This window comes from Neolamprologus brichardi, chromosome 7 (genome assembly GCF_056152115.1).
Source record: "Neolamprologus brichardi isolate AB-2024 chromosome 7, ASM5615211v1, whole genome shotgun sequence".
Taxonomy (NCBI): domain Eukaryota; kingdom Metazoa; phylum Chordata; class Actinopteri; order Cichliformes; family Cichlidae; genus Neolamprologus; species Neolamprologus brichardi.
The window spans coordinates 8,349,886-8,369,759 of NC_142110.1; the positions used below are offsets into that span (position 1 = coordinate 8,349,886).

The window sequence follows — 19,874 nt, forward strand, 5'->3', positions numbered from 1 at the left end:
CAAAGTGGAGACTCTGCAATAATTTAACAGAAGTGCTTATTTTTCACTTGAAATTTTTTTGTGGTCATTTTTATTAAGATTTTATTTTTTATCGGCAGGGAATATAATAAAACCTGTCTTCCAATTAATTGTATTTGTGTGTGTGTGTGTGTGTGTGGTAGAAGTATCGTTTTTTTGTACTCTGTATCGGCAAGTACTCAGATCCAAGTATCGGTTTGAAAAAATTGGTATCGTTGCATCCCTAGTTGGCAGTGAAACAAAAGGCCAAAACTTTGAGATAAATCTACTCAAGGATGACTACAAACAAAGAAAATCCTTCTTCTGGAGTGAACCTGATAGAAAAGCTGCAGAATGACCTCAAGAAACTCATTTATACTGAAACATTTTGAGAATCTGGCTGAGCAGAAGCAGTCCTAAGGATAAACTGTCTGTTAAACATTAAACTGGTCTGGTCTACAGCTACAAATGTTTATTCAAGGTTACTTCTACCCAAGAAAAGTTTGACTAGTTATTAAACTCGGGGGCCTCGCTTATTTTTCCTCACCTGCACTGTAAATGTTTAAAAGGTATGCTCAAGACATGAAGGTAGCTTGTGTTTTTGCTTTAGTCAATAGGATTCTTAAAATGGACACTTGTAATTTGTACTTCAATATAGAGAATCATGGAGAGTGCGTGTGCTGTGCATGAAAAATGAAACTGTTCTATACAGATGAATGTAGAGTATAGTATATATAACTGATGGGAAAGTGGACATTTATTAAGACAGCTGTACATGAAAGAAACTGAAAAGCACAACAGCAGGACAGGTTAGCAGGGTGCGCACACACGCACACACAGGTTGCTGGTGAAGAGAGGTAGGTGATTAACGTTGGAAGACATGAGTCAGAAGGTGGAGTAAGCAGTCTGAAGGGTCACAACAAACAGTTCATTCTTCATTCCTGCTAACAACACAAGGCAAACTGTTCTTGTTGCTGTTGTAGCCGGGCATTAAAAACTCAGTGACAAGATTCGTGCCATTAAAAAAAAAAAGTTGAGATGTGGCGCGCTGTGGTCGGGTACTAGCACTGCAACTGGTTATAATGGACAAGCAGAGTTCAGATGGCTCATGCTCGTTCATGCAAATACGGGTGGAGGTGAGTGCAATAATAAAATCACGGACATAAAACCCCCCCTTACGTTTTTCTTTCAGCCTCTTTCTAAGAGTTTCATCTGGATCAGAGACTAAACAGGACAAGAAATTATAAAGTTGGTGCCTAGTAAATGCAGACTTAAGGAAGTGGTGTTTCTGATTGCACTTGACTTAACCATGCATTATAGCAAAATGCAGTAATGCGTGGTCAAGTAAATTATTTGCAAAAATACATACATTTTTGAGCGTGAAAACAGAATCTAACCAGATTTAATCATTTTATGCCTCAAAAATTAAAAAGAAGAAGAAGAAGAAGAGGTGCCAAAGGGAGAGGTCAAAAAACCATAATCATACAGCAAGCACAACAGTCATCCTGGGAAAAGCCGACCTTCATCGCCTGGAGTTTGTGCTCTTTCCTCTGTTTCTCATACTGCATCTGGCCCATTTTGATTTTCAGGCTAGAAAGTTTGGCCATTAGTGACTAGCAGTAAAGTACGGAAGCGTAGAGCTGCCACCCAGGCAAAAGAAAAATACAAGTGTATCACGTTATAACGTGAAACGTTTATTGTTCTAACAAGATACTTTTCACGTTTGTACAATATACCTTTCACGTTTGAACAACATAATATCACGTTATTACAATATACATAATTATCACGTTCGTACAATATAATTATCACGTTCCTACAATATAAATATCACGTTCGTACAATATAATTATCACGTTCGTACAATATAATTATCACGTTCGTACAATATAAATATCACGTTCGTACAATATAAATATTATATTGTACGAACGTGATAATTATATTGTACGAACGTGATATTTATATTGTACGAACGTGATAATTATATTGTACGAACGTGATAATTATGTATATTGTAATAACGTGATATTATGTTGTTCAAACGTGAAAGGTATATTGTACAAACGTGAAAGGTATATTGTACAAACGTGATAGTATATTGTACAAACGTGAAAAGTATCTTGTTAGAACAATAAACTTTTCACGTTATAACGTGATACACTTGTATTTTTCTTTTGCCTGGGTGGCAGCTCTACGCTTCCGTAGTAAAGAGACAAGCCACGGAAAGAAGAAGAAAACAGAAATGGGAAGGAGAGAAGATAAAAAGAGATCAAGAAATGTTGAATATCTAAATTTCCAGGAAAATGACCACTAAAGCAGATTAAAAGTAGGCACCGCAACAAACAACAAAACCCCCAAAGCTACACGCAGTTACTACATGCAGTTCAAGAAGCATACGATAGAAAACATCCAAAGCAATCATCTGGAAAATTCTAGTAAGCAGAGTCCCTCCTTCACCTTTTCTAACGTCAGCATATAAAAGGGTGGTGGCAGTCTGATAGTCAGCTGGCCTTCACCTAGTTTAGTTTAGCTTTTTGTGTTCTTGGTTAACTTCTCTTTTCAAACTGTAAAACAAACAATTTTCTTGTCTGTGTTGTAACAATTAAGGGTCCATTTGATATTTGAACTCGTTTCCTTTTGCAACCAAAACCTAAATTCACAGCATTCAAACAGCCATGAGAATCTCTGAATGAGAAGGAAAAAAAATCCTAAATAACACGAAAAAATCTTAGATGTTGTTAATGGGATTGGATTAAGAGGCAAAAGGGTGACAAACTCTTTGTGACCAGGAGAGAGGAAAAAAAACATGGTGGTTAGTAATCCCCCAGCCTCTGACTGACCACCTTCAAAGCAATTGCATCAGTTACCTGGCAGAAGGCAATTTGACTCAAAATAACTGAACTCCTTCTCAGACAATTTGGTAAAGGTTTGTCAATATGTCATCTAATTCATAACACCCCATTACACTGCAATCAATCAGAGTCACTGTTCCAGTGAGTGCAAATCATCTATGATGAGCCTTTTTGCAATAGAGGACTCAAGTCAGTGGCTGCATTGTGGTTATATCCCACATAAAAAGGAAGGCTGCTGAGCACCAGTGTCATTTTGAAGAAGTTGAATCACCATCCTGCAGCAGTGTGGCACCATTTGTGGAGGAACTTTGAAATTTCTGTTTCAAATTTATGATGTTCTGGCTGGACCCTGAATATAAATACATTTTTGATGCAAAATTCTGTGTACGTAGACAGCAACAGATTGGCCACATATGTCAACAGATTTGCAACTTTTGCAGATTAATCACAAACACATTGCAAGTACAAAAAAATTCCAAAAAGTTAGAACTCCTATGGACAGAAAGTCCATAGGAGGTGTAGAAGTGGCAGAAGCTTTTCGTTTCAGTGGTCTCAGAATCTCCTCTCTGCTTTTCAAAGATGATGTGATTAAGCTGGCTTTATCAGATGATGGCCTCCAGCTCACACTAGAGCAGTTTGGAGCAGAGTGTGAAGCAGTGGGAATGAGAATCAGCACTTCCAAATCTGAGGCCATTGTTCTCAGGCGGAAAAGGGTGGAATGCCCACTCTGGGTCAGGGATGAATTCCTGCCCCAAGTTGAGGAGTTTAAGTATCTCGGGGTCTTGTTCATGAGGGAGGAGAGAATTGAGTGGGAGATCGAAAGATAGATTGGTGCTCTGGGTGCAGTGACGCGGATGCTGTGCGGGTCCATTGTAGTGAAGAGAGAGCTGAGCGTGAATGTAAAGCTCTCAATTTACCGGTCGGTGTACGTCCCATCTATGGTCACGAACTTTGGGTAGTGACTGAAAGAACGAGATTGCAGATACAAGGGGCAGAAAAATTAGCTTTTACTGAGTGGCTGGCCTCTTCTTAGAGATAAGGTGAGGAGTTCAGCCATCCGGGAGACACTTAGATTAGAGCCGCTGCTCCTCCATGTTGAAAGGAGCCAGTTGAGGTGGCTTGGGCATCTGACTAGGATCTCTCCTGGGCGCCTCCTGGGTGAGACATCCGCCACCTTGAGGAGGTCCCAGGGCAGATGCAGGACATGCTGGAGACATATCTCTCAGCTGGCCTGGGAACACCTTGGTATTTCCCTGAAAAAGCTGGAGGAGTTAGCCAGGGAGAGGGAGGTCTGGGCTTCTCTGCTTAGGCTGCTGCTCCAATAGTGTAACAGAGCCCCGGATAAACGAAAGAAAACATAGATGGATGGATGAATAGATTGCATTCAGTTTCCCCCCTCCCCTTCAGATTTTACACAGCATCTGAACTTTTTAGGAATTAGGGTTGTAAATGCCAACTCAACCCCATTTCAATTTAAAACCGACACTGTATTATCACCATTTTGATCCATCAAAGCCGCTCTGCAAATACCAGCTGACTGAGTGATCACAGTCCTCGTCCACATCTGCAAAGGAACCATTTCCAAGGCAACAAGATCCAAATGCTCATTGCATAGTTGCAAAAATTCTGGCTGTGCTGTGGTCTCAAACCACTGTTTTCCCTACTGTGACTACAGCATAATACTATACAAATAGCAGCTGAAATGGTTGCATGAATAACTTTATCCAGGTAACAAGAGATGTACAGATATTATATTTTTTTAAAGGGCATAAAAGAACATTTCAGCTGTTAAGTATTGACTTTAAACAGAATGGTGGATTTTGGCTGTTTAAAAAAGGGTAAAACTAGTCCTTAAGATACATACACAGCCAGTAAAGTGCTCTGGGATGACTCACCTTAGTGGATTTAAGTTTCTTTTCATACTGTAGTTTTTCAGTCTCCAGTTCAGTCAGTCTGTACCGCAGCTCATTAATTTCAAGAATCAAATCCTGACAAAAGAAACAAAGAACAGGTCACACCTTAAATACTGAAGGATAATTCCCCCCCCCCCCCCCCCCCCCCCCCCCCCACACACACACACACACATTTTTTTGTCCTCTAGATAAAAATTTAACTCTAAGATTCCAAAATGAAATTTAAGTGAATCATTTTAACATCTCATTAACTGCTTCCATCTTGCAAATGTGACTTGTATCAGCAAAAAGTTCTATAAAGTGACTACAAATGCATTTGAAAGCAGCAAATCAGTGCTTCCAAGCAGCAGCAGTGACAAAATGAGGGGAAGCTGCTTGTAGAAAAGAAGTGATTTATGTGCTGTGAGGCGGAACACGGACAGCAGCTTTTTGTTCCAGCGGGGTGGAAAAGATGGCCGCGCTGCTACAACAAGACCATGACATGTTTGAAAGCTTTCCAGACATTCTGCTCGGTCTATCTGGGAAGCAGAGAGCTTCCCATCTCTAGTAAACAAATGACTGACAACATCTTTATAAAAATCTTGTCTAATAAAGTAACAAAAAAAAATCCAATTAATATTACAATAATGTGGGTATACCGTCAATGGCTAGTTTAGCAAATACTAACAAGGAATAAAAATGACTTTGAGACTGATAATAAGACGGGATCCTCTCTCCCCGAGATTTAGGACAAAATAAATGAGTGTTTCATTATTGTTGAGCCTGTGTGTGTCTGTGTGTGTGTGTCTGTGTGCGTTAAGTGAGATAGAAAAGAAACATTCAGAAACAAAGAGGATTAGTTCACCTCGCTGTCCCTAAATCCGTCATCAAAGTCAAGCCTCTCTTTTTTCATACTGTTGAGTTTCAGCTTAAGGTTGGACACTTCAGACATAAGCTCAAGCTTCTGAGTCTCCAGAGTAGTTCTACACAGAAGCTCCTGTAATAACAAACAAATAATCTGTGTAAACAACACTGGTAGTACAGGAATTATTGTGTAAAGGTGGAGACACAAAAAGTCATTTGCAAAGCCTCAATGAGTAACAGTTTTAACAAGACGCCCCTGTTACATCCACTTATAAACTTAGCACAGCAGTGCACACAGTAGATGTTTACTTGACAGGAGGGTGTGAACTCAGCTCTTCCAGTTGAGAGTCAGCACCACCCAAACTTTCCCATCCTCAGAGTGTAAGACAAACACACAAACACACACAGACCTGTTGCAGCATCTCCTCTGTGGCGTTGAGCTTCTCCCTGTGCTCATCCAAACACAAGTCCAGATCCCGAATCTTCTCCCCCTGAGCCTCAACCTGGTCTGTCAGTACACTCACCTGCATGAACACAAGGTAACACATTTTTAGAAAGGACAGCAAAGCCTGATATTAAACAAACCAAGGGCCAAGTTATTAAAGAACATGATGAGCCAAAGTTATCAGTTCCACTCTTTGTACTATTATAGATTTTTAAGAGTTTCAAGTCAGAAGAGAAATCTCTCTTAGTACATCAGGGGTGGCGGCAGCTTTAGAATCATGCAATCAACATATACAGATACCCTGCTCCTAAAAACAGTGAGGGAGAGAACTAAACAAATCTGATCACAGTTCAAGTGCAATAAATCTTTTGCATGTGGGGCAGAAACACGAGCAAGCTTTGAAACCTCCAGTTAGGTTTTACAATGTTTCAGTTCCTTTCCAGATCCTGGAGAGTCCACCTGTAGCTACCCATAAATTATACAAACACTGGCTAATAATTACATTAGTAACCATTTGCCACCCCAGGGAAATTCATTAAAAATCAACAAACAAAAATGAATTCAATAATAAAGCATTATGTGAACTATTATTCAGAAATTTGCGGTTTCTTGACGTTTTCAGAGCAGCAGCAGATTTATTGAGTTTATTAAGGACGTCAGGCTGTGCTCCATTTTCACCTTTTAACTCTGCGTTGGTTTAAGTACTAGGAGTATTTTCTTAAGTAAAACAATATTTATCAGTAAGTGTTTTTTGTGTGTCAAACCCCTGACTTAATTTTTAGAGCTTCAAGCATTCTTTCAATGCTTGATGTTGCTAGGTTACAAAAATGGTTTTCTCGCCCGCCATTGTTTACAGTGTTGATAACGCAAGTCCTGCCCCTTCTTGTTTTTGACTGGTCGATGAGAGGGAGAAGTAACATCGATGAGCTTCACAGGACTTTTACAGAAAATAGACGGTGGAGGAGATGGTAAAATTATGGAATTACTGCTAGACAGGTACCTGAAGCACAAGAGACTCCTTATCACTCTCTAGTCGTGAAAGCCTCTCCTGGTAGTGGTCACCTCCACCCAATGAAATGTGTCCGTTAGACTGGGGAGAGAAAAATAAATTATTAGAAGAACTCTTTAATGTCTACTAATGTTCTCAGCTGAAATTCTTCACATCAAAGTGCCTGAGCAGCTACACCACTTCACCCTGCACAAATAAAACCTTACATGGTTGAAATGGAGAGCTCACATTCAGACTGCTGTACACAGAGTGGGTTACAGTATTACACAAAAACTCTCACTGGCCTGCAGCCAGTCACTGCTCTGATTCACAAGAAGTCTGTGCGTTTCTTGCTGCACATCAACTGTGACACCAATACAGCTAATCCATCTTGGATTCCATGGGAACCCAGCAGTACAGGACAATTGTTCTGCGTTTTCGCTTAGCAAACAAGCCATTTGTGGACTTGGATACAAGACTGTTTGCCCACACTGTTCTGTATTAATACAGCTTTAATTTGGCACACGCAACAATCAGAATCAAACCAGCTGTGCTACAGTTTGTTTGAAGGGCGTCATGCCCAGCCATCACAGGAGAAACTCCTTCCATGATTTTTTGATTTATTATTAGTCCTTTATTTATCCAGGTAAAAAAATCTCATTGAGATTAAAAATCTAATTTCCAAGAGAGATCTGGCAAGATTACACAACTTGCACCGATTTCAAAAACAGAAAATGCAACACGAGCGCTACAACGGTTTACCCTGAGGCTACACTTTTCTGGATGGCAGAAGAGCAAAAAGTGGTCTGTTTGCTTTAATTTCTAAAGACCTGCTAATAAACTTTATCTCTTTCCATGAATCCAACTGATATTTCTAACATCCACAAGTAAGGGTCTTACCATGTGACCGTGGAGCCACTCAACAAAGCTGTCAGCTGTGGAGTCGGGGATCTGGCATCGTAGACTCTCCCTTTCCTCCGAGTCCATCAACTCTAGGACACTTCTTAGGTCTTCCAAAAGGTGAAGCGCTCGCAAACTACCCATAAAAGGTGACGTAGGCGACTGGCAGTCAAACAAACCATTGGAGTAGTCTATAGCTTTGGAACCTGAGACAAAAGAATCACAACAGGAATAAATATGAGGATAAAATTAGTCCAGAGACAGACTGCAGTGTCATCTTATGCTGCATGTGATGTTTGTTGACAAGCTTTAGTGAGTAAAAGTTCTCATCTGCTAGATTACAGAGGACATCAATCATTTTGTGGCTCAGGCACTAACAGTAATTGAAGAACACAATATAATTTTCCAAAATGTTGGGATGCTGTGTAAAATGTAATCACATTATTTAAAGCCAACACTGAATACACAATTTATAAAAATGTTGAAACTGAATAACTGTCATTAAAAGAAAAAGCGTATGTTAAAAAAAAAAAAGTGTATTTCATAAAGGTTGGAACATGTTTACCACTGTGTTGCATCACCTCCTTTTTTAAGCAACATTTTAAGCCTTCTGATGAGGACACAAAAGGCTGGCAAAGTCACAAATGTTCCATCCTTACAACAGGTTTGCCTCTCCTTTCTGGACCCTTCTTATAGACCTTTGCTACTTTAATTAAAGTAGAATCTGGTTTGGCATAATCTTGCTAACATAATCAAAGATCTTAAAGACATTGTCTGGATGGCAGAACACATTACAATTATGCTGCAGCATCGATAGCACCTTTACAGATTTGCATGTTACCCATGTCACAAGCACTAATACACCTCGTCACATCAATACTGATTGATCAGACTAAAGAACTTTTTTTTCTCTCGACTTTTCACCAGTTCATGTCAAATGATGTCATGCCAAGTCATTTGTGTTATATATATGTAAGGCAGTGACTGGAATAGGTCACAAGGTGTCGCTGTTGAGCTGCATATACATTGTAAATTTTAGCAATTTTGACCATTTGTCCTCTGCAGGACACCGTAGTTCAGATTTCTTGTTCGCGCGGGCGCCATCTTTGTTCAGTGTTTACTGTGATTTGCAAAGGTAAGCACTGTCAGAGGTGTACTGCATTGGTTTTTTGTTTAAAAATAAGTGTTCCACTGTGTAAAATGGCGGTTTGCTAAGCATATATTGTGTTTGTTGGGAGGTTCATGTATTGTCTGATGAGAGTATGAGCAGTTTGTGTGCATGTTTCATTTGGTAATATCTGCCGCGATTTCGGGCTACATTCCCGCTAGTTAGCAGAGCACTCATTCGGGAAAAGTAATGCAAGATGAAGCATTAGCTTTCCAGCTACAGTTTGCTGGTAGTCCAGCTATGTTAGTTTTGTCTCATACACATTCCTGAGACCGAGGAATTTTGTAAAGACATGATTATTTTTGCTTAATGTGTTTTTTATATATTTGTTGTTGTCTTTTACTATGTCGATAATCACGCAGTGTTTACTGTGATTTGCAAAGGGCCAGCAGCAGAGTTGGAGTGGTGCTTGCCCCAGCATCTGAATAAACGGCGCGGTCCGAGCCACAAATTGAACGCCTGTGTCCGACTGGTCTCTCTACTGTGCACCCCAATCCAACACAAACTTACACAACGCAGAGTCCGGGGTGTAGGGAGGCCCCTGCACTGGTTGGGTTACATCTTTGGTGCCGTGACCCGGATTTGTGGCACTTCGAGACCGGAGAGAAAGCAATGCCGACACCCCCAGCTACGCTGCTGCAGTAAGAGGTGTTGCCGTCTGACGGGGTACTGAACTAAGTATATAACTGCCTGTGCAGCTGTATTACTGGGACTTTCACCTCCCCAGGCATATCCTTTGAAAGTGAAATCTTGGGGTGGTTTCATTTGAGGGTTTTCTGTCATTGAAAAAAAAAAAAAAAAGACTCAGAGACTTGAATTGTAGTGAGAATGTTAACTGATGTTCCCTGTCTATAATGATAATCATCAAATGCGGTTAAGAAATTGCTTCTGATTTGTGTCATTCACAACCTCTGTGTTGAAGATAGTTGTTTAACTGCACTCTGAGTTTAATGCTGTTTTTTTTGTGAATTCTTTTTTGCGTTATGAGATGATAGTTGTCATACATCTGTGTTGTGTTCTATTTTACTAGAAATAGATTGTACTTACTCACACTGAAAAGCATACAACCCACATACATTTTTTGGTGCAGCTAAATTGGAAATACAGGACAGTGAAAATGATGAGAGACTATGCAGACACTCCGAAGAGGGCACAGCCTCACCTTTTGAATGAAGGGGCAACAGCTAGCGTCCGTACAGTGGACCAACAGTCATCAGTGAAGTCGAAGCTGGTCACCCAGTTCCCCAGCTTCACTGGCCAGCGGCTACAGTATCACACCCCAATCAGGGACCTCACCGACTCTGGGCTGGGCACACAACAGACCCCACCACCAACCATGCTTTCACCCCAGACTGATCTTGGCGTGGCTCCAGCTCATGCCCCACCACTGCCAGCCTATGGAGGCCAAATGCAGGTGCCCTCACACCTATCTGAAATTCGCCCAAGTTCAGTGCCAGCCAATCAGACAAGCCAGTCCAACCACAGCCCTCTAACTACAGCCCCTCCAGTGTTTCAGCCAGATGTACAGATAACTATGCCCCCTGCTTTTTCTCCTCAGGCCAGTGTCCATGCTACACCGGCACCCCATGTTGCCTCATATCCCAACTACCCAGCGGTGCAAAGTACTCAGCAGCCCACCCTGAACCAATCATTTAACACTCCTTACCCAACGATGACCGTTCCATTCAGCTCCCAAGCATACACCAGCCATCTGTATTCCACACCTGCCCCCCAAGCCACCATGCCAAGCCCCCTAACAGTGCAGGGAGTGGGCATAATGAATAATCGTTCTGCAGCCGAGCAGACCCTTGAAAGTTCAAAGCATGGGCTGACCCCCCGTTTGCCCCGCATGCCACTAGCTGCTGTCCATGACTCTCGAGCTCCCCTCCACTCATCTGCTATAAGCTCCAACACTGTCATGCCCCCTATTGTGAATATGACCCATGGAGGTTTTATAGCCCCACCCGGCACCCATGCCTCAATGCACGTACCAACCTCTGCTTTAGACCCCCAAGTTAGTGGACACCCTGGTATACCCCCCCAGCAGGTGCATACCTCTTTAAGTGCTCCTGGCGGGGCTGCAGCCAACGCTAACCCCCCACTAGCTGCCTACGGTGGTTTTATACAGACTCACCAAGTGAAAAATGTCCAAGCCTTCACTGGCAGTGCTGACAGCAAGGTCCTTGTAGAGGACTGGATTCGTGACATGCAGTATCTTCTTGAGGCAATAGAGCTCCCGATTCACCTACGCTTTTCCACGGTGGTGCGTCACCTAACTGGTGAAGCCCGAAAGCTGGTCCTGAATCTACCTCTCCATGTCCAAACACCTGAAAGGGCATTCGAAGAACTGAGAGCACGGCGACACACAGAGCTCCTCAGATCTACTAGCGGACTTCTATGAGCGTGTTCAGAGGTCTGGGGAGTCTGCCTGTTCATATGCTATAGCACTGGAGGCAACACTGCGAGCTGTGGAAGAAAACCAAAGAGGAGGCAAGCCTTTCCCTGACCGTGACAGTAAACTCACCCGGCAGTTCATACGGGGGATTAATGATGAAGATGTGTATGCGAGGATCTCGCCAATGAAGCCCCGGCTTTTGAGTTTCCGTGAGCTGCAGGCTGAGCTCCGAAATTTAGCAACAGAAACAAAGAGATTCCAGCCTCAAAACAAGTCAAAGAAAACTTATGCCCAGGTACAAGTGGCATCAGAGTGTAGTGTGAATGTGAAGGCAGAAAAGGCTAAACATTCCTCAGAGTGGTCAGAGCTAGCAGAGATGGTCAAGAAATTAGCATTGAGCCAGGAGGAGCAGATGGCCAAGTTGACCCACCTTGAATCGAGAATTGATGCTCCATCCTCTGCCACTCCACTGAGAGTCCGACCACCTCCTGGGGCTGCAACCCCAATGTCAGTGGTCACATGCTACCGGTGTGGGAAGCAAGGACATATAGCCCGGGTTTGCAGAGCAGTGCTCCCAGGGCCTGATCAGACATGGGCACGCGATCCTCAGCCTGTGACCCCCATGGAGGGAAACACTTACTCAGCTCAGCCTTTAAACTGATAAAGCCCATGGTCGCCGGGGCAACCATGGGTGAGCAGCAAGTCCCCACAGTGCAGGTGAACAAAGGTGACGGAGGAGAGAGCACTCCCCTAGTTGGTCCCAGGAATGAGGGAGAGGTGGAAGTCAACGGAATGAAGTGCAGGGCACTCATCGACTCTGGCTCCCAGATAACCAGTATTACGCATCAGTACTGGCGCAGCCACCCCACCCTCCATAAACAAAAGCTACAACCTTCTAAGATACCTATAGAAGGTGCAGGGGGCCAGAGTGTCACCTACCATGGTGTGCTACGCATCGACCTGAAATTGTTGGGGAGAGAGTTTAAGGGTGTGCCCGCTTTTGTTGTCACTAACACAGAGTACCGCTCCTCTGTTCCTCTGCTTGTAGGAACTAATGTCCTCCGTGCCTCCAGAAGCCACCTCCAGGCAACCTACGGCTTGCAGTTCCTTCTCCAGGTCAAGGAGACTCATCCGGAGTGGTACACCTCCCTGCTGGAGATTGAGAGCACTGAACAGTGTGATGTGGATGACACAGTGGGCCCTGTTGTTTACACTGGTCGTAAGGTACACATTCAAGCTGGGAAAGAGATGGATTTAATGTGCAAAATAAAAGCTGGACCACAAAGAAAGACTTATACAGTCTTAATTGAAGGCCATCCCTCCCTGCAGCTCAGCCAAGACATCCTGGTCGCCAGAGTTCTTGCTGATGTAAAGAAAGGATGTGCCCCGGTAAGAGTGATGAACCTCTCCCAGCATGCTATCACTATCAAGCCTCACACGCATCTGGCCAAGGCATCTCTGGTGGAAAGTATTGTGGACTTTTCAGACAGGATGCAGGGCAGTCATCACATTCGCGGAGGCAGAGAAGCATGCCTGGGTATGGACCACGTTGTGGCAAGCCAGGAAGTGGATTTAAGTGGCGCAGACGTCGAAAACGAGCACCAGCGTTCCCTTCTTAAAGAGCTGGTGGAAAGGAACGTAGGTGTGTTCTCACAGCACCCCCTGGATTATGGCCATACAAAGACTGTGCAGCATGAAATCCCTCTGGTCGACTCTAAGCCATTTCGACTGCCTTACCGTAAGATCCCCCCATCACAGTGGCAGGATGTGAGAAGGTTGCTGACAGAAATGGAGGCAGCAGGCGTTATCAGGCCCAGCAAAAGTCCATATGCTTCACCTGTCGTGATCGTAACCAAGAAAGATGGATCACTAAGGCTGTGTATTGACTATAGGAAACTGAACTCCTGCAGCACGAGAGATGCTTTTCCTCTCCCCAGAATAGAGGAAGCTCTGGAGGCTCTAGGGCAGGCAAGATACTTCTCCACCCTTGACCTCACTTCTGGTTATTGGCAGGTAGAGGTGGCGGAGCATGACAAACACAAGACGGCATTCAGCACCCCTATGGGGCTGTTTGAAGCAAATCGGATGCCCTTTGGACTCCAGAATGCTCCCTCCACCTTTCAGAGACTCATGACCTGCTGCTTTGGCGACCTGAACTTCACCCACCTCCTAATCTATCTTGATGATCTCATTATATTCTCCAAAACCTTTGATGACCATCTGGAAAGACTGCAGCTGGTGTTCGATCGGCTTCGGGAGCATGGCTTGAAGTTAAAGCCTTCTAAATGCCAGCTAGTGAGAAAGGAGGTTCAGTATTTGGGTCACTTAGTGTCTGCTGAGGGGATCCGGACAGACCCAGAAAAGATCAGCAGGGTGAAAAACTGGGTGAGGCCCACAAACCGCAAAGAAGTGTTGCAATTCCTGGGATTTGCTGGATACTGCAGGCGGTATGTAAGTGGGTACTCTACCCTAGCTGCTCCCCTGTACCGCCTAACTGCTGGTGACCCCAGGAAGAAAAAGAGAGGGGGAAAGAAAAGTCTGGCCACCGATCCACCCTTTATGTGGACAGATGAATGCGAGAAGGCATTTAAGACCCTAAAAGAAAGGCTGACAAGCGCTCCAGTGCTGGGATATCCTGACTATAGCTTGCCTTTCGTTCTGCAGACGGACGCCTCAGGGGAGGGTCTGGGCGCCGTTCTAGCTCAGGTCCAAGGGGGAGCTGAGAGGGTCATAGCCTTCGCCAGCAGAGGTTTGAGCCCAGCAGAGACAAGGTATCCTGCACACAAACTTGAGTTCCTTGCTCTCAAATGGGCGGTCACAGACAAATTCTACGACCACCTCTATGGGCGTAGGTTCTCTGTCCAGACAGACAATAACCCTCTCAAGTATGTTATGTCCTCAGCAAAGCTGGATGCCACAGGCCAGCGGTGGGTGTCTAGGCTGGCTGCTTTCGATTTCGATGTCCAGTATCGGAGGGGACAGAGCAACACAAACGCTGACGCCCTCTCTCGCATGCCTAACCAGGAGGTCATGCACATCCTACAGACATGCCCTCAGTGGGTGGGTGTCGATGAACAGGGGCATGGTGTGACACAGGCTACCCAGGATATTCAAAGCCTCACTGGCCATGGCACGCCTGCAGGGGAGGAACTGGAACTCGGGCCCCCTACATCCACTGAGCCTTACAGGGATGTGGGGATGGAATCCCTGCCCACCATGACCAAACAGGAGATCTGTGCAGGGCAGAAAAAAGACCTTGTTATTGGCCCTGTCTTGCACTATAAGAGTATGAACCAGAAGCCAAGCCGCAGTGAGCGAATGAGTGCTGAAGGGCACGTGCGCCTTCTCTTAAAGGAGTGGAGAAGGTTAGTGGTAAGGGATGGCATCCTGTACCGCTGCGTCCAAGACAGCCAAAGGGGAGTAGTTGAGCAATTGGTGCTACCAGAGGATTTGCGTATATCAGTCAAGACTGCTCTCCACGATGACTCAGGCCACCTTGGTTTTGAGAGGACATTGCACATGATAAGGGAGAGATTTTATTGGCCACGGATGTTTCAGGAAATCAAGGCTTGGTGCGAGCAATGTGAGAGGTGCTGCCTTAGGAAAACTCCAACCGCAGGGGTCAGGGCCCCCCTGGTCAGTATCCACAGCAGTGCCCCCTTGGAGCTAGTTTGTGTGGATTTCTTGACTCTTGAGAAATCAAAAGGTGGTATCGAAAATGTCCTTGTTGTCACTGACCATTTCTCACGCTATGCACAGTGGCTAAGGTGCTGTATAGAAACTTTTTCTGTCGGTTTGGCTTCCCAGCAAAATTGCATGCAGACCAAGGGCGTAATTTTGAAAGTGCTGTGGTGAAGGAGCTTTGTAAATGCACCGGCATCACTAAGACCCACACCACGCCCTATCACCCACAGGGCAACGGGACAACTGAACGGTTTAACCGCACCCTCATGAACATGCTGGGGACGCTAGAACCTCACCTGAAGCCCCGGTGGCACGAATATGTGGATGCAATGACACACGCCTACAACTGCACCCGCCATGATTCAACAGGGTACACACCATACTACTTGATGTTTGGCAGGCATCCACGGCTCCCTGTCGACTTGGTTTTTGGGCTGTCAACCACTAATGGGTCGGGGGGATATAGCGAGTATGTCCAGACCCTGCATGACTGCTTGTCACAGGCTTATGCACAGGCTAATCAGGCCTCTCGCCAGGCTAAGGGTCACCAGAAAAGATACTATGACCGACAAGCAAAGAGTCAAAGCTTCAGCCCGGGTGACAGAGTCCTTGTTAAAGTGTGTCATGTGGAGGGGCGAAGCAAACTCGGAGACAAGTGGGAGTCATGTCCATACATTGTGGTGAAGAAACAGCCAGACATGCCGGTGTATGTGGTGCGATCGGAAAATGGTGATACAGAGAGAGTGGTCCACCGCAACCTACTCACACAGTGTATGTTTCTTCCAGTGGAGCAGGTGGGAGAGGAGGCAAGGGAGGAAATGGAGCTCGATGTGGAGGAGGTGCATAGAGGAGAGATTGAGGATGTAGAGGACAGTGGAGAGCAGGCTGGTGAAGTAATCAGACACGAGGAAGAGTCGGACACGATCGAGGACTGGGAGGCTGATAGCCTGGAAGGAGGTGGGGAGGGAGTTTCAGCTGAAGCAGCAAATGGATCACTTGCCCCCACAGGACCAGGGGAAAAGGACACAGGGGCAGGACAAGAGAGTGAAGATTGGAGGGGGAATGAAACTGCCAGGGTCACCCACTCACCTCCCAGACCAAGTGAACCAAGGAGGAACTTGCCGAGGAGTCGGCATCCCCCAAAGAGACTGACTTATGGGTCGAGAGTTAACGAACCAGAGGCAGATCAAAAGAAGATAGAAAGGGGATGGAAGCTGTGGCAGAGGGCCAAAGCAAGGAGGGCTGCAGGAAACACGTAGGATGACACAGCCAGTGTACCCATACTAATAGGATACACACATAGACATTTTCGCATTACACTGCACATCTTCCCACACCGTTATTCTTTTATACATAGTGAGACTGTTTTGTTTTGTTTTGTTTGATGACTGGGACGCCATCACTTAAAGGAGAGGCGGATGTAAGGCAGTGACTGGAATAGGTCACAAGGTGTCGCTGTTGAGCTGCATATACATTGTAAATTTTAGCAATTTTGACCATTTGTCCTCTGCAGGACACCGTAGTTCAGATTTCTTGTTCGCGCGGGCGCCATCTTTGTTCAGTGTTTACTGTGATTTGCAAAGGTAAGCACTGTCAGAGGTGTACTGCATTGGTTTTTTGTTTAAAAATAAGTGTTCCACTGTGTAAAATGGCGGTTTGCTAAGCATATATTGTGTTTGTTGGGAGGTTCATGTATTGTCTGATGAGAGTATGAGCAGTTTGTGTGCATGTTTCATTTGGTAATATCTGCCACGATTTCGGGCTACATTCCCGCTAGTTAGCAGAGCACTCATTCGGGAAAAGTAATGCAAGATGAAGCATTAGCTTTCCAGCTACAGTTTGCTGGTAGTCCAGCTATGTTAGTTTTGTCTCATACACATTCCTGAGACCGAGGAATTTTGTAAAGACATGATTATTTTTGCTTAATGTGTTTTTTATATATTTGTTGTTGTCTTTTACTATGTCGATAATCACGCAGTGTTTACTGTGATTTGCAAAGGGCCAGCAGCAGAGTTGGAGTGGTGCTTGCCCCAGCATCTGAATAAACGGCGCGGTCCGAGCCACAAATTGAACGCCTGTGTCCGACTGGTCTCTCTACTGTGCACCCCAATCCAACACAAACTTACACAACGCAGAGTCCGGGGTGTAGGGAGGCCCCTGCACTGGTTGGGTTACATATATATACATACACACACAAATACCAGCATTGTAACATTACTCTGAACAGGTGAACAGACATCTGGGCATAGACCCACTGAGGGGGGAAGGGATATGGAGAGAAATGTAATGCATATAGGTGACTGAATGAGATTTACATAGGTAAAAAAAAGAAAAAAAGAAGGGACGACCCCCCCCCCCCAAAAAAAAAAATGATGCTATGAGATTGACCTTCACTTGGATTCTTTTATTGGTAAAGACTGACAAATACATGGGGTGGGGCATTAACTTTTCCCAGCTTTTAAAAGGGGTAGAAAAAGTTTAAGAACCACTGGTTTAGAGTTACACAGACTCAAAGTGCAAAGAATAAAGGCTAGATGGAGCACAAGATATCACATGACAGCTTGAATGTCAGCTGTGCAACAAGCCATAACAAGACACCTGTCATGGTCCCTGTGCCTCCCCGGCCAGCCCAGTGTGGCCACAAGTGTTGTTGCTCTCTCTCTCTCTCCTACCTGTCTGCCTGGGCGGAGCTCTGACTGGGCTCCTGCCCTTGGCCACGCACCTGCTGCTGATCAAGCGATTGCAGTTCTCTGGCTCTTAAGGCTGGGGCTCTGAGCTATTCGTCGCTGGAATATTGAGTAACTCACGTTACCTGGATCAGCCCTTCTGTGACCCCTGGACCCCGTGAGTGAGAGTGAGCTGCTTGTGTGGAGACTGCCTGGACGAGGAGCAGAGCGAGTGTGAAGAAGTGTGTCCCCAGCCTGTTGATCCCCGGGACCCTGGTGTTTTCCCCCACCCCTTCACGTGTATATAGCGCACCGTGTGATTAAATAAGTGTCTTGAACAGTGCTACCTCTGTCTGCGCCTGAGTCCGTTCCACTCCCGTGACAGAATATTCCAGCCACCATGGACTCAGCAGATTCAGCTTCCTCCCCGTCTCCCTCCGCCCCGGTCACACTGGAAGCGATCTTACAACGCCACGAGCAAATGCTTGTTCGCCTCAGCGAGAACGTCGCTGCCTTAACACTAGCAGCTGCTCAGCGCACTCCATTGCCGGGACCCTCGCCTACCAGTGAACCCGCCCAGGCATCATCAAGCCCCGCAGTAAGTGCTGCCTCACCGGTTCTAGTCCCGGCTGTGTGTGAGTCCCATCTCCCCACACCTGAGCTGTTTTCAGGGGATGTAGGGAAGTGTGCGGGTTTTCTTATGCAGTGTTCACTCCAGTTTCGCCAGCGACCTCATGCCTTCTCTAATGACGGGAGTAAGATCTCATATTTTGTTCAGTTACTACGAGATCGTGCGCTGACCTGGGCACAAGCTGTGCTGAGCGCTAGTCCCGAAATTACTTATGATGATTTTTTGTCTCTGTTTCGGAGTGTTTTTGATAAGGGCTCCACTGCTGAGGCGGCTGGGCTCCGCCTCATGAATCTGAAGCAAGGTAAGCGGAGCATGGCAGATTTTTCAGTTGACTTTTGGACACTAGCGACGCAAGCGGGGTGGGGGCAGGAAGCATTAAGGACGGCACTGTTAAATAATGTGAGTGAGGAGATTAAAGACGAACTGATGGTGCGTGAGTTACCCTCCTCTTTAGGTGCGATCATGTCCCTATGCATCAGAATAGACGATCGCCTGCGTGCACGGCGAAGCACGCAACGTCGCTTCGCTCAGCCTCAGCCACCGAGGGACGCCTCACCGGGGCCCGGAGCGGCACGCGAGCATGGCGAGGTTGAGGGGGAGGAGCAGCCCATGCAACTTGGACGTTCGCAGCTCTCGCCCGCAGAACGTCAACGGCGTATGGCCGCCGGTGAGTGTTTATATTGCGGCCGTAAGGGCCATTTTGCCTCTGCATGCCGGGCGCGGGCAAAAGGGCGCGCTCGCCAGTAGTTGAGAGAATACTGGTGGGCGATATAACGACTAGGTGTTCTCTCCCCCGGCTTATGTTACCTGCAAGACTCACCATTAAGAACGTTACCCACTCTCTTCAAGCTCTAGTGGATTCAGGTGCTGAGCAGAGTTTCATTGACGCAGCTCTGGCGAAAAAGCTAAGCATCACACTACACGCCCTACCCGATCCACTGGCTGTCACAGCCCTATCTGGGCAGCGCTTGTCGGACATAACCCACATCACAGAACCCCTGTCTCTTACTCTCTCGGGTAACCACTCAGAGCGCATCGAGCTTTTCGTGTTTCAAGCACCGCGCACCCCCCTTGTATTGGGTTATCCATGGCTGCTCCAACACAATCCACACATCGATTGGAAGAAAGAGAGAGTAACCGGGTGGAGCATTGACTGCTACATGAACTGTCTCCGAGCTGCACCTGCTCCAACCACATCTCAAGGGCCTGACCAGCCGGTCGAGCCTCCGGATTTGACCTCGGTCCCACGTGTTTATCATGATTTGGCTGAAGTGTTTAGTAAAGACTGGGCACGTTCACTTCCCCCTCATAGACCGTATGACTGCGCGATTGATCTCCTGCCTGGGGCTCCGCTTCCATCTGGTCGTTTGTATAGCATTTCTCAGCCAG

The 19,874-nt window shown here is 45.8% G+C and overlaps 1 protein-coding gene across 3 annotated transcripts in view; it reads right to left on the reverse strand.

Moving 5' to 3' along the window:
* LOC148101928 (liprin-beta-1-like) overlaps positions 1-19,874 on the reverse strand; it is a 28,358-nt gene that overhangs the window by 1,128 nt on the left and 7,356 nt on the right. For 2 of the 3 annotated variants that reach the window (XM_087842997.1, XM_087842998.1), the window contains exons 6-10: positions 7,942-8,147; positions 7,054-7,143; positions 6,019-6,132; positions 5,610-5,741; positions 3,442-4,840 (exon numbers count right to left, since the gene is read on the reverse strand). In XM_087842997.1, the coding sequence (XP_087699123.1) occupies positions 4,697-4,840; positions 5,610-5,741; positions 6,019-6,132; positions 7,054-7,143; positions 7,942-8,147 (686 nt within the window). In that variant the 3' untranslated portion in view covers positions 3,442-4,696. Of the gene's footprint in view, positions 1-3,441; positions 4,841-5,609; positions 5,742-6,018; positions 6,133-7,053; positions 7,144-7,941; positions 8,148-19,874 lie in introns of those variants that run through there. The other variant, XM_087842999.1, reaches the window with a different exon arrangement.